At 46.4% G+C, this 14,023-nt stretch overlaps 1 protein-coding gene across 9 annotated transcripts in view; it reads right to left on the bottom strand.

Moving 5' to 3' along the window:
• The window catches only part of AFF3 (ALF transcription elongation factor 3), a 628,609-nt gene that overhangs the window by 26,697 nt on the left and 587,889 nt on the right, over positions 1-14,023 (bottom strand). For all 9 annotated transcript variants that reach the window (XM_060412422.1, XM_042246414.2, XM_042246415.2 and 6 more), the window contains 2 exons: positions 13,321-13,442; positions 2,116-2,179 (listed from right to left, as the gene is read on the bottom strand). In XM_060412422.1, the coding sequence (XP_060268405.1) occupies positions 2,116-2,179; positions 13,321-13,442 (186 nt within the window). The remainder of the gene's footprint in view (positions 1-2,115; positions 2,180-13,320; positions 13,443-14,023) is intronic.

The following is a 14,023-nucleotide window of genomic DNA, read 5'->3' as shown; positions in this document are numbered from 1 at the left end:
TAGAGAGAAAAAAAAAAGTGCACTCATGAGATAGCTCAAAGTGGAAGGGAGTCCATGATTAACTAGTGGAATGCAAAGGAGCCCAATGCCAAAGGGAGGGCAGGAGGTAGCAAGTGACAGGGCTACAGGGAGGCCGGGTGGCCTCCAGGAGGAGACCTGAAGGGACTCAGAAGGCGACCCAGGAAGGGAAAGCATGGTCTGGTGGAATCTGGGGAGGACACTGAAGGTGTGAGTATGCATGACAGTGAGAGTGTGTGTCTACGAGATACTGTCAGCGTGCCCTCTGCAGGTGCAAAGCCCACTGGCTGGCACAAGGCAGGTGTGCTTGGAGGCGGCAGGGGGCCAGTGTGGTTGTAGCAGTGTCACTGGGAAAGGCCAGGCTGGGCAAGGTGACACGGAAGGAAGAATCCTGGTAAACCTTGGAAGATTCAGGCGGGAAGCCTCCAGCTTTAAAATTCAGTGTGCCCATGCACTGGCTTCCACTGGCAACCAGGCCTCCCCATCATGGAGGTCTCCAAACTTTTTGGCACCAGGGACCAGTTTTATGGAAGGCAATCTTTCCAGACTGGAGTCGGGGCATGGTTTGGGGATGATTTTCATAAGGAGCGCACAACCTAGATCCCCTGAACTTGCAGTTCACAGTAGGGTTCACACTCCTAAGAGAATAGAATGTTGCTGCTGACCTGCAGGAGGCAGAGCTCAGGCAGTAAAGTGAGCGATGGGCAGCAGCTGAAATACAGATGAAGCTTTGCTTGCCCACCACTCACCTCCTGCTGTGCAGTCTGGTTCCTAACGAATCACAGACCCATAGTGGTCTGTGGCACAGGGGTTGGGGACCCGTGCTCCATCAGACTGTGGGATTGTGAGGATAAGAACTCCACCTCCTACTTCCCTTCTGTATTTTCTGATATGCTGTGATTATTTCCCCTGTATACCAGTGGACCCAGGCAGTGAGCTTCATACTAATAAATGCTTGGCGGGCAACCTCAGTAGCATTGGGGAGGGTGAGGTTACAGTTTATGCATCTGCAACCCTGGAAGAATACTCTGAAGGTCATTTGAGACTCCCTTGGACTGCAAGGAGATCCAACCAGTCCATCCTAAAGGAGATCAGTCCTGAGCGTTCATTGGAAGGACTGATGTTGAAGCTGAAACTCCAATACTTTGGCCACCTCATGCGAAGAACTGACTCATTGGAAAAGACCCTGATGCTGGGCAAGATTGAGGGCAGGAGGAGAAGGGGATGACAGAGGATGAGATGGCTGGATGGCATCACCAACTCAAAGGACATGAGTTTGGGTAAACTCCAGGAGGTGGTGATGGACAGGGAGGCCTGGCATGTTGCAGTCCATCGGGTCTCAGAGTCGGACACGACCGAGCGACTGAACTGAACTGAAGGTCATTTGAGATGCCTTACTCATCTCTAGTGCCCTGATTTCAGTTATGGATGCTGGAGGAGGGCAGAACTGAAATGACCAGGGAAGAAGGGGTCCTTTAGGATGAGATTTTCAGATGGGACAACCATATGTCTCTTACAGAAAAAAATCAGAAGTTTTCTATCTCTTGCCTGAAGGCATTAAGCTTTCCCAAATAAGAAAACTTACTCTTTGAAAACATCAAATCATAGTAACTTTACGGTCGTGTGTGTGTGTAATACTTTCTTGGTTGTCCAGTTTCAGAGGAAGTATTTACTTTGGCAGGTACACATGAAGAACAAAAGTCTTTTTGAAAAGGGATTTGATCCTGGGACCAAGCCAAGGATTGGCCAGGCTAACAAGGGAGAAAAATGCAAACCTTTTTTTTTTTTTAAGGGAAAACAAAACAAAACAAAACAAAAAACTACCACCCACTGATTCCATTGCCTCTGGTTCCCATTCAAACTTTAGGCCTAAATTGAAATATTTGTTTATCCAGGGCTTCCTCCAAGTCAGACATTATTAGTTGAGGTCATAATTTATCGGGCCATGAGCACTGGATTATATAAACACTTCTGCATTTAACAGACCCAGCCATCCTTGTAATAGATTTTATAATTACCCTGGCTATGCTGCCCCAGCGATGAAGCTGCGGTACAAACGTAATTTGGAGGAACAGATCTGGAGAGAAAAGGTCTTACCATCGCATCTGCTTTATGCTTCATTCGCTTAGCTTCTTGCATAAAATAATCTGCACTGCGTGGCCTACAAGGAGAGAGTGACACGAAGCATCATCCCTGTGCAAGTGTAAGATCTTCAGCAAATATTCTTTCCTTTGCTCAAACCTGAACCACAATTTCAAGACTCTGCTCAAGATGGAATCAAGTATATATATTTTTTTGTATTTCCAAACTACTGCCTATATGTAAAAGACCACCACTATATTGCTCTTAAGTTAGCAATTCAAAACATGCTCAATATATGCAGATAAATATATACATTTACAGTGATTTTTTAACATGGATCCCCAGTGCCTAATTTGTAAGTCAGATTTTTTTATCTCATGGTTAAGAAAATGCAAAATCTTATTTCACATGACATTTACATAAAACAATCCACTTTTGATATAAAGATGGCAAAGATATAATAATTGTATAGATGTGCATAGGTGTGTGTATTTGTCTAGCCTTATAAAAATCGGTGTTGTTTGTTTGCATCACTGGTACCTAAGATTGTATGTGTCTCTATAATTATTTTAAAGCTTTGCAGTGAGAAATGAAAAGAGGTGATACTGCAGTGATTACATTCCAGGTGTAATGAAACTAATTGCAAAATGATGTCTACCTTGTCACAATGCAAACACGGCTTGTATTCTCTTGAGTTCTGATTAGCTGGCTGGTAAACATTTAACCCCAGGCATGGGCATTATTAAAGCAATAACCAGACTCTGCTGCAAGATGAAGGTAATTCATCCAGAGACGAATCTGAGACTGTGAAATGACCCCAAGTTACACTAAACCTCTCATCAGACAGCACCTTACAGTTCTTCGTCAGGTGGATTTTAAAAAATCTACATAGTTTAAGTACCATCAGTATAAACTTTTTGTGTATTATGGGTCTTTTTGTAATCAATAAACTTGACCTATTCATGAATACTCAACATAGGGCACCACGCCCTGAATGAGAGATAAGATGTTAGTAGTGATATTAATCATACACTGTGTAGTCTATTTAACATACTTATTTTGAACTGCCTTCTTTCAGATTCTAACGGGTCTTTTTCCATACTACAATATTAGGTAGCCAGAGCATCCTTTTATTCTAAGAGGTCAAAATGCTTAAAAAAATCACACAGATCGTGTCAATGACATTACCATCCAAAGCGGTGATCCTCATTTGAATGGTCTAATCAATCAAACAAAGGGACAAACCAGGATCAAAGCAAATACTTAATCTTGGGTCACAAATCACAGAAGCAAGAGAAAGACCTTGGTTTTCTGTCTCTTCTTGCCCATAAAATATCATCAGCCCTTGTGGTAACACGCTGGGAATATTTAACTTTCCCAACAAGGAAATAGGAACGTGGCTGCAGGGCCCCCCTTATGTGTATGATGAAACTCCCGTCTCTGGGTCATGATCCCTTCATGCTCTCCCTGCCACACAGGCCTGAGCCCTTCCTTTCATCCTGACGGATCTGCACTGGTGGGTGAAGGCTGTGGGCTCCTTCAAAGGAGGGCCCAGCTTCGACCACCTCTTCTTTCTCCAATTTATTTCCTCTGTGTTTATTCCATTTGAATGACGTTTTGGTTGCTTTTCATGGTGGTTTATTCTTCTTTGTCCACAGATTGACCTTTGAACACATACTGGCTATCTGTTGGGTCTTTGATGCCAACTCTGGCAATTTACATTATTTTTGTTCTTGTTTTTTAATAGACTGTCAAGTTTTCTGAGCAGTTTTAGGCTCAGAGCAAAATGAAGTGGAAAATACAGAGTCCCCATAAACCACTTGGTACACGTGCTCAGCCTCCCTTACTACTAACCCCCCTCAATTGAGCAGCCCATTTGTTACAATTGATAAACCTAAACTGAGTGACCTCCTTGATGGTCCAGTGGCTAAGACTCAAAGCTCTCACTGCAGGGGGCCCCGGTTTGGTCCCTGGTTGGTGAACTAGATTCCCACATGCCATAACCAAGAGTTTTCATGCTGCACGAAAAGATCCCACATGCTGGCACAGCCAGATTAAAAACCCTAAACTAACATGTCATTATCGCCTGAAGTCTGTCGTTTACATTTGGATGCACTCTTGGTGGGGCACATTCTATGGGTTTTGAAAACTGTAGGATGCCACATAGCCACCATAATAGCGCCATACAGAGTAGGCTCATATCTTAAAATCCTCTGCAATATTTTTTGTCTTTTTGCTGAATGCCCCAGACCAGAAGACCAGATCTATCGCTAGCTAGAAGTCAGGTCTGACTCCTGAGTTCAGATGGGGTCCTGCAGCCTACCTGTTCAGGAAAGGAGCTGCCGTACCTCCATCCATTTCCTCCCTGCTGCTATCACATGCTATGAACGCTTCCTCGTCAATATCCCCTTCTTTCCTCAAGGACCACATCCACCCAGGTCCAGGCTTTCATCACCTCTCCCGGCCTCGAGTTTGACTCCTGTCCCGTCTCTCCTGAGCTTTAACTCTTGAGCAACGTTTGTAAAACATGGCTTTCGTTATATATCACCACCCTACTCATAGATCTAAAATCAAACTCCAGAGCCTCTGAAACTGAATCCCAGTCCTGGTCCTTAGTAAGCTTGCCTAACCCTCTTCACTGCATTACTTACTCACCAAGTCCCTCAACCACAGTGAGTGGTGTGCTCCCTGGCTGGTCAACATTTCAGCGCTGTTTTAGAAGCCCTGCTCATCCCTTCCCTCCTCCCTAGAACACCCTCCTCTCTGCTCCTTCACGAAATGCTTACAGTGAGCCAGATGTTGCTCGTCTCTCAAATTCTCAGCCCCTAAGGCCTTTATGCTGGGAAAGATTGAAGGCAGGAGGAGAAGGCAGCAACAGGATGAGATGGTTGGATAGCATGACTGACTCAACGGACATGAGCGTGAGCACACTCTGGGAGACGGTGAAGGACAGGGAGGCCTGGCGTGCTGCAGTCCATGGGGTCACAGAGAGTTGGACATGACTTAGTGACTGAACAACAACAAAAAGCCTTCTTGGTAATTTTGGTTCATGCTCAGCTGTGTCTTTCCTGATCTCAGATACCACTTCTTGTTCGCACTTCGCTTCCAGGCATTTAACTACCTTCTGAGCTGTCCCGGGCTGCAGTCATTGCACGTGTGCAAATTGGCAGCTGGAATATTTTCAGTGCGGGCTCTGCCGCAGACCTCTTTGATCTTTCCCACCTTGTTGTTGTAGGTACATGGTAGAAGAGAAATGAGTCCCCCGTGCATTCACATTTCGAGTTTAGAAGAGAGAGAGTGTGTTGGCTTCTGATGGGGTGCAGCCTCGAAGCCAACGAGCCACAGAACATCTCCATGGCAACCTGATATTCTCTGCATCATTATCTGTCCCACACTCAAATAGAGGAGTTTGGTCATTTTTCTCTTGCCCTCTTTTTTGTAGACCTTGTCACTGACAGATCATCATTTTTTCAAATGCATTTTGTTTTCATGAAAGAATCCTGGTAATAAGCCAAGGCATCTTCGTTTTTACTAGCCTTTTAAGTTATCCCCAGGGCGGCAGTGGCCTCGAATTCCCCATATGGATGCCGCCATCAGTGCTGTTTTTATCTGTAGTGTGTAAATGTATTCTTTAAACCTGAGATGGAGTCTGAGTCACAGACTCTCACAATAGTGTATGTGGATAAGTAACACATCTATTTTCTGACTGTATCACAGGAGTGACAAGATTGACCTGAGATGCTGAAGAAATGTACTATCAGGGCCTATCTAGGAGCACATGAGAATTCTCATCTTTGTATCTTACTGCACTGACTCACTGAAGACTGCCTGCCGATTGGCCCTTTTTCTCCCTCTCAGGTGATTTCTAGAGTGTTGGTTCCAGGTCAGATCATTATAAAGGCAACTGGATGATGGGACGTCACCCAGATTGCCCGGCAACGCCATAGACACGTGCTGTCAGGAAGGCGTCACTCTGGTGGTGACCTTCAAGTCAGCAGGAAGATAAAACGGTTGTCACCATTGTGGCAGCTACAGAATATAAGACTGCAGAGGCCCTAAAACGAAACCCAGTTATCTCAGTGTTCAAACCGAGTTTTCCTCGAGTCTTCTTCTTTTTTTTTTTTTTTAATGTGGAAAACCTAGAGTTTGGCTTTTTATTGTGATAATAACATTCTTCACATTGTTTCTCAGGGTGATGGTATGTGATGCTAATCTGTGAGAAAGCCTAAGAAAAGTACAGTTAAACATCACGCATGTGACTGACCGCATCTCCGGGGCTCTTCAGAACCCGGGCTTGGAGCATCTGAAAACCTAGGCTGAGCCACACGTATCTCTGTTATAAGAGCTCTTGGCACCAAAAGTAACGTGACCACAGGATCCAGACAGCAACGTCCTCCTCTCCTCCCAGCGGCCCCACCAGCACACACGTGGCCTTAGTTCTAAGCAGCAGTAGGTCTGAGCCACCCTCTCGTTTCTGCTGGCCTGGGAGTATCACAGCGCCCTGATGCTTTGTTCTCCTGCGTGACTGACATGGAACCGAATGCTCTCCCACGGACAGGCTGGCAGGCAGCTTTCTGGGACTCTTACCTCTGTGAAACGCCCGTACCCACCCCCCTCCAACCCGGCAGAGCCAGCCTGCTTTGTAAAAACTGGCAGAGACGGAGAGCCTGACGTGTCTGAACAAACAGGTTCCCTGGCACCGCACAAGTCGAGATAATTTTCTCAGGGAGTTGGAATCCAAATCAGACAACGAGGCAACTGCACACCAAATGAATTCATCATCTGAGAGCCTGTCAGCCTGTTATCTGATAAGTCCTGCAGGTGTTACCATGGCCCAAGCTGTGAGGTTCTTTCTTCCCTAAGAAGAACGTGTAAGAAGTGGAGGAATTGTTTTCCATGAATGCTGTGGCTGAGGGCACTTCATAGCCAGGGGCCCCATTGCTGCCGTTGGCTTTATGAGTGCTTCCAGAAAGAAGTGAGAAGGCTGCTTACAGCTTCCCTAGTGATTCAGACAGTAAAGAATCTGCCTGCAATGCAGGAGACATGGGTTCGATCCCTGGGTCAGGAAGATCCTCTGGAGAAGGGAATGGCAACTCACTCCAGTATTCTTGCCTGGAGAATTTCATGGACGGAAGAACCTGGTGGGCTATAGTCCATGGGGTGACCGAGCAACTAAGCACATTAGCTTTTAAGCACAAGGATTCAAATGCAGCTTTTGTTTCTATGCTCTTGATGTTGGCTGGGACCCCTAAATCCCTGGCTTCTCAGAAACATGAGCGATCATTCGTCGTGTCTCCTACAGGTCGCAGGCTCTCACAGGAGGCTCCTCTCTCGGCCACACGTAGAAAATAACACGTGCTTTCCGGGACACGCAGGCTAAACGTGGCAGGCTGTTGTCACCCTATCATAAGCAGCTTCCTGTTTAAGTGGAAACTCATCAATTTGATTGCTGTTCTTCTCCAGGTGTTACAGGTAAGATAAAATCATTTTACAAAGCCCTTCAAAGGATCAGAGGGCTCAGATTTCAATCAGAATGATCTGAAAGGCCCTGTCCACCATTCTTGCCCTCCCAACCTCTGGCCAAATCCTTTTGTTCCCTCTTTCCCTCTGTTGTGACTAAAAACAAACAAACAAAAAAACCTTGGCTGAGAGGGACTTCATAAGGGAAAAAAATTCCATATGAAGAAAGAAAGGCACAGGAATGGTATTATCAGAAAGGGTGCGGTCCAGCTTTGAAGCGATGGGAAGCGGGGGTGCCCCTCGGGAGGGGAATGGTCACAGCCAGCCCACCACAGGAGTGCCTTGCCTTGATCTAATATCACCTACATAAGGATTTCAGTTGGGGTCCTTTGAATAAATCACCTGACCTTTCACTTACAGGAGTCTTCCATCATCTATAAAATTAAAATCCTTTCAGCTATAAGAATGCTAAGTATCATGACATCATAAGTGCCAACTTCATCTTCCTGACCTGCCAGCCACATGGCACAGGCCACGGTTTCAGCATCGCGTGGCAAGGGAGTCTTTTCTTGGCGTCTGGAGGTTTCAGTAGCTGGGCTCCTGTAATTGATGCCATGGGGACAGATGGGGCGTTCGGAGGTTTGGCTGAATGTGACAATCGTGACTGACTCTTCCTTGTGAAATGTGGGCAACAGTCGGCACATCCTTCTGGAAGCGGCAGGCAGGTTGGCACCTGGGGTTCTCTGGCTCCCTGGCACAGCAATATGGCATGGGGGAACGGAGGCCAAGCGCTTCACCATCAGCTGTGCTCAGACGTCTGCACCGAGGCCTTCGTGACACAGCTGTTCCCTAGATTTTCCACCGCCAATAACTCTCCCGTCACTAGTGATGACACCAAGTGATTTATAGCTCATGGCTTTGCACTAATAAGATCGGTTTCTAGGCTTTGGGTTGAATGAAGTGCTGTCACTCATGGACATAAATTCCTAACAGATTTTTGAAACAAAAGTTTGGTAATCACACCAGTGTCACCTTAAAACCAGAGCTGCCCATTAAAATGAATGAAATAATGCCATTTGCAGCAACATGGATGGCCCTAGACATTGTCATACTGAGTGAATAGTGAGACAGAGAAGGAGAAATATTGGATACCATCCCTTACATGTGGAATCTAAAAAGAAATGATACAAACGAACTTACTTATAAAACAGAGACTCATGGACTTATAGAATGGACTTACGGTTGCCAAAGGGAAGGCTGTGGGCAGGGATGATAAGGGAGCTTGGGATCCGTATGTATACACTGCTATATTTAAAACGTCGTGTGGATGCCTAGTTGCTCAGTCCTGTCTGACTCTTTTGGGCTTCCCAGGTGGCACTAGTGGTAAAGAACCCGCCTGCCAATGCAGGAGACATAAGAGACATGGGTTTGATCCCTGGGTTGGGAAGATGCCCTGGAGGAGGGCCTGGCAACCCACTCCAGTATTCTTGTCTGGAGAATCCCATGGACGGAGGCGCCTGGTGGGCTGCAGTCCATGGGGCTGCAAAGAGTCGGACACGACTGAAGAGACAGCTTGCACGCACACATCTGACGCTCTGCAACCACATGAACTGTAGCCCACCAGGCTCCTCTGTCCATGCGATTTTCCAGGCAAGGATACTGGAGTGGGCTGACATCCCCCTCTCCAGGGGATCTTCCCAGCCCAGGGACCACACCCTCATCTCATGTGTCTTCTGCACTGCAGGTATGTCCTTTACCCACTGAGCACTGGAGAAGCCCCATCATATTTAAAACGGATAACCAGCAAGGATTATAGCACAGGGGATTCTGCTCAGGGTTATGTGGCAGCCTGGATGGGAGGGGAGTTTGCGGGAGAATGGACACAGGTCTATGGATGGCTGCCTCCCTTTGCTGTTCACCTGAAGCTATTACAACATTGTGAATTGGCTATTCCCTAATACAAAATAAGAAGCTTAAAAAAAACCCCAACCCTGCTGAGGAGTGAAAGTGGCACACGGCTAAACGGCTAAACGTCAGGGGAGGAGGAGGTGCAGTCATCACTGCCTCCCATCTGAGCCTGCAGGATAGGCTGATCTGGATCACATTTTAAAAATAAGTTATTCTGTTCAGTTCTATCTCCATTCTGAAGGCACCACCTGGTACCTGCTGAATTGGTAAGTAACCTAGGAAAAGGGGCTGGAAGCCTATGAATTTAAATTGACTTGCCTGTAGTAATTCCTTACACTCATGGAAAAAAGAAAAAGAAAAAAAAGGTGTAGGCACTGCCCCTTGCACCCAGCAGGCTTCCCTGGTGGCTCAGATGGTGAAGAATCTGCCTGCAGTGCAGAAGACCTGGGTTCAATCCCTGGGTTGGGAAGATCCCCTGGAGGAGGGCACGGCGACCCACTCCAGTATTTTTGCCTGGAGAATTCCATGGACAGAGAAGCCTGGCGGGCTACAGTCCATGGGGTTGCAAAGAGACAAACGTGACTGAGCAACTAACATTTTCACCCCCGCTCCCCCAGAATGTGATTCCATTTAGGGTGACTCAACAGTTGTTATTGGAATGCCTGCTGTATTCTGGCTGTTGTCTGAAAGGCACGTGTATTCAACCATTAACGAGTATTTATAATACAAAAGGATGAGTTTACTATTTTTTTTTTTTAAAGCTACGGGATGTAGCTCTGAAAGTGAAATGGCACGATGGCAACTGTTACTTTTGGGAATGCAATAACTGGATTTCTATCAGCTCTAAATCATTTTGGTGCCAATGCTCTAGTTCTTTCTTTCCTTCTGGTGGTCTCTCTTTGTTCATGTCACTGCCTGTTGACACCTGCAGTGAGGAGAAGTCAAGGAAAGTGACAGGAGCCAGGTCATGGTCCTTGAAGCCGGTGCAGAGCGGAGAGAAAGCAGGAGGCTGAAATCGCAGAGGAGTTTCCTAGAGAGGCTGCCCATGTACCGCCATCTTCCCTGAATTAATAACTGAAGGAATGAAGCAGATACCCCCACTCCCGCTCCTGGACCTCAGCACACACCGGCTGAACACTTCACACACTTTTAGGGGACTTCCTAGCCCAGTGATCTCTTAAGACCCATATTTTTATTGTTCCGAGGAACAGACAGTGCCTGCTGTTGCTTTTCAAGCCTGAAGAATTTCCCCACGATTTTCTCAGTTCAGTGGTTGAGTGGCTGTTTGAGCCACGTGTTTCTTTTACTGTCACGGATTTCAAATCAATTGGGACACATGGCAATTGGAAGATGTCTCTCTCTCCGTATGATGGATATGTAAGAGGGCTTTTTAAAAATTCTATCTATATCCATAAAAGGAGAAACAGTTTTATTGTCGCTGTCAGCCAGAAAAATCACAGTTTGCTAATGGGAAGAATGCATGATAACAGCCTCTTGGTTTGATACAGATAGGGACAAAATTACATTAGCCACCGTCTCAGCAGATTGAGAGACATTTCCTCTTGTAAACAGTCCAAGGAGCTGCAGGTCCACGTAGGACCATTTAGCTGTTGCTGTTTTAGACTTAGTTTTCTGGTCTATGCTTTGGAAAATGCCTTACATGTTAATTTCCCATATGTGTGTGTTTAAACACCACGCCCTTGATATGTTTGATGCTCTGGGTACCTTACTGTTGAATGTGTGTGTATGCTCACTTTGTTAGACTATGACAAAGTCTTAGTCCTTCTCTTCTTTTTTTGTTCCCTATCATCAGATCTTTCATCATATCTGCACTATTCTTTAATTTATTTTTCACTGAACATAGCTGATTTACAACGTTAATTTCTGCTGCCCAGCAAAGTGACTCAGTTATGCGCATACGTATATTCTTCTTTGTACTCCTTTCCACTATGGTTTATCCCAGGATAGAGAATATGCTATACAGAAAGATCTTGCTGTTTATCCATCCTATATACACTAGTTTGCCTCTCCTAACCCCAAATTCCTAGTCTATCCCTCCTCCTCAGCAAGCTTCTTGAGATGAATAGGGGAGGTTTGGGACCCAAAACCTCAGCAAGCTTGGTTTGAATGATGTACAGAGCCACATTTCCATTCTTATAAAGACTTGACCTATAAGACAAGTATAACTGTTTTTCATTCCTTTAGGAACTGAGTTTCAAGCTAAAGGATACAGAGGCTGACCCATCTGTATAGTAACTACTTTACCTTCAATTTGTTTCTTAATATTAGGGAGAACATCCTTAATTAAGATGAAAATCAAAAGATTCCTACATCTTCCAAATGTAAATTTCCATACTGTCATTAAGCACAATGCCAACTGCCGGTTTTTATTAACGGTTAAAGCTCCCTTTGAACAATTTACACCCCCAAACACTAATTATATATGGAGTTGACTGTCGGATTGGATTACACGCCCTTCACCCTGGGGATTAATTACCACTTCTCTGGCTCTGGCTGCCCAGGGCAGTGAGATGAGGGAAGGGGAGCTGGTGAGGGTCAGGGGACAATGTGTGTGGGGCTGAGTGCAGGCGCGATCACAGGAAGAGGAGAAACACACACGTCCTCCTGGGCCACCCTTACACTTTACTAAACTCAGTCATCTGGGAGTGTGTCCAACGAAGGAACAAAGACTCTGGATTTGGCTCTCAGTCCTCGAAGTCTAGCTCCTCGTTAGCTTAATGAGGTCCACGCAGGGCCTGAGGAAGACAACTTAGTATTCCTGTTTCTTGGACATGAAGAAACAGACCTTGTCTACACTCTTGGTAAAGACAGGGTGGGAGAGAAGGCTGGGAGGAAGATGGGGGTGGAAGAGACAGCTTCCGCCTCTCCAGGTGGTCACTCTGAGAAGAGGCCATCTCACCGGGTCTCAGGGGACCTGCCAGGAGACCAGTGTCATGCCTCACTTTTTCTGGTTAGGAAGCAGGGACTCAGAGACATTTAGCACCATTTTGGTTTCTGACTGTGGGTGGGGCGCGTGGTTTACAGTCTGTCCCCTCCGCTGGACGGTCAGCAGTCAGAGGGCAGGGGAGACCTCTCACTGTTGTCTGTTGGTCCCCGCTGGGGATTTAAGGGCGTGCCTCCCACAGATACACAATTGTATGCTTGCTGGACAGTAGAAGTTGAAAATGGGATTCAAGCCAAACTCTTGAAACCATATCTCCTGCCCTCGAGGCTTGTCCTTGACACATATTTTTTCCCTAAGAGCCTAAATAATTTTCTCATGTGTCATTTTCAGCATCTCCCGAGCATTCCAGGATGCTATATTTATTCATGTTCTTCTTTTGTTTCTCCTCCTAAGTTGATGCTGGGAATGAAATACTTGGGTTTTGGCACTATGATGGGGGGATGGATGACAGGATATTTTTCCTGTATAAGAATTATTTACACTTTTATAAAGACTATAGCATTTTAGAGAACAGAAAGCTTTCAGGAGTGAATCACTATTTTTCTTTGCCTGTTACAGTTTACAAAGACAGAAATGCCTCTTTCTGGTAGCATACAGCCCCAAATGCAGGTGCTCAGAAATATAAGACTCCTTGATGCCATTTGCCTTAGATTTCTGGCATCCTGGATACAACTGTGATAGCACTGGCTGTCCCATTCATTCAAACCACTCCCCGCCAAGGGCTCGGGGGTGCACTCAGCAATTTCCTTTGAGAGGGTGACATTTAACTGACTGGGTCACATGACAGAAATGGCCACACTAATGTGTCTAATCTGTAGACACATATAAACCATCTCCCCGGTCCCACTTATCTGGCCTTCCCCATATCGACAAGACCCCACACTTACATATCATCGAAGATGAGTTTCTGCCTCTTGCACTCCCGGTGGCCGTTGGAGCCTGGAGACCAGGGCTCGGTCTGCGGCCGTGACTTGTGGAGGATGTTTTCAGAATTGGTGTGAGCTGCTTTCTGGACAACAAACAAACACAGCCGCCTTTGATAAACTGGCCCTCTGGCTGAAGGAGTAACCCGTTAGAATTGCTGGGGTTCTAGGTTAGACGTGATAGCGCTTTTTGTTTCGATTAAGAAAGAGAAACGTGTGCATTTCAGGTCTCAAGCTGGAAGCTTGTACGTGTGTGGTCAGATGCCACCCGCATGGCAACATTACCAGGGAGGCCTTAGTCTTGCTCTCGCATCCAGATCCTGAACCTGCCGAAGCGCGGACGGCTACTGCAGGTGCAGGCTGGGGGCTTAGGACTCAGGCTCCTACTCTTCCCGGTTGCTAGGCCCACGGTTCTCCAAACTGGCTGCATCAGAGTCACCATTAACACGCAGACAGCTGAGTGCCACCACCAGCATCTCCGCCCCAGTAGGTCTGGGGGAGGGCCTGAGAACATGCATTCTGCACAAGTTTCAGAGTGCTGGTCTAGGACCGGAGCTCTCAGAACCACTGAGCTGTGTTCATCCTTCGCGAGACGTTCGGGTCATAGACTGACTGGTTCTCATCAGCTGTCTGTGACGAACAGGAAGAGCCGAGGGGTATTGCAAGA

The sequence above is a fragment of the Ovis aries genome, chromosome 3 (genome assembly GCF_016772045.2).
Source record: "Ovis aries strain OAR_USU_Benz2616 breed Rambouillet chromosome 3, ARS-UI_Ramb_v3.0, whole genome shotgun sequence".
Taxonomy (NCBI): Eukaryota; Metazoa; Chordata; class Mammalia; order Artiodactyla; family Bovidae; genus Ovis; species Ovis aries.
The sequence above is the reverse complement of the archived record's forward strand: the minus strand, read 5'-3'. Positions and strand labels throughout refer to the sequence as shown.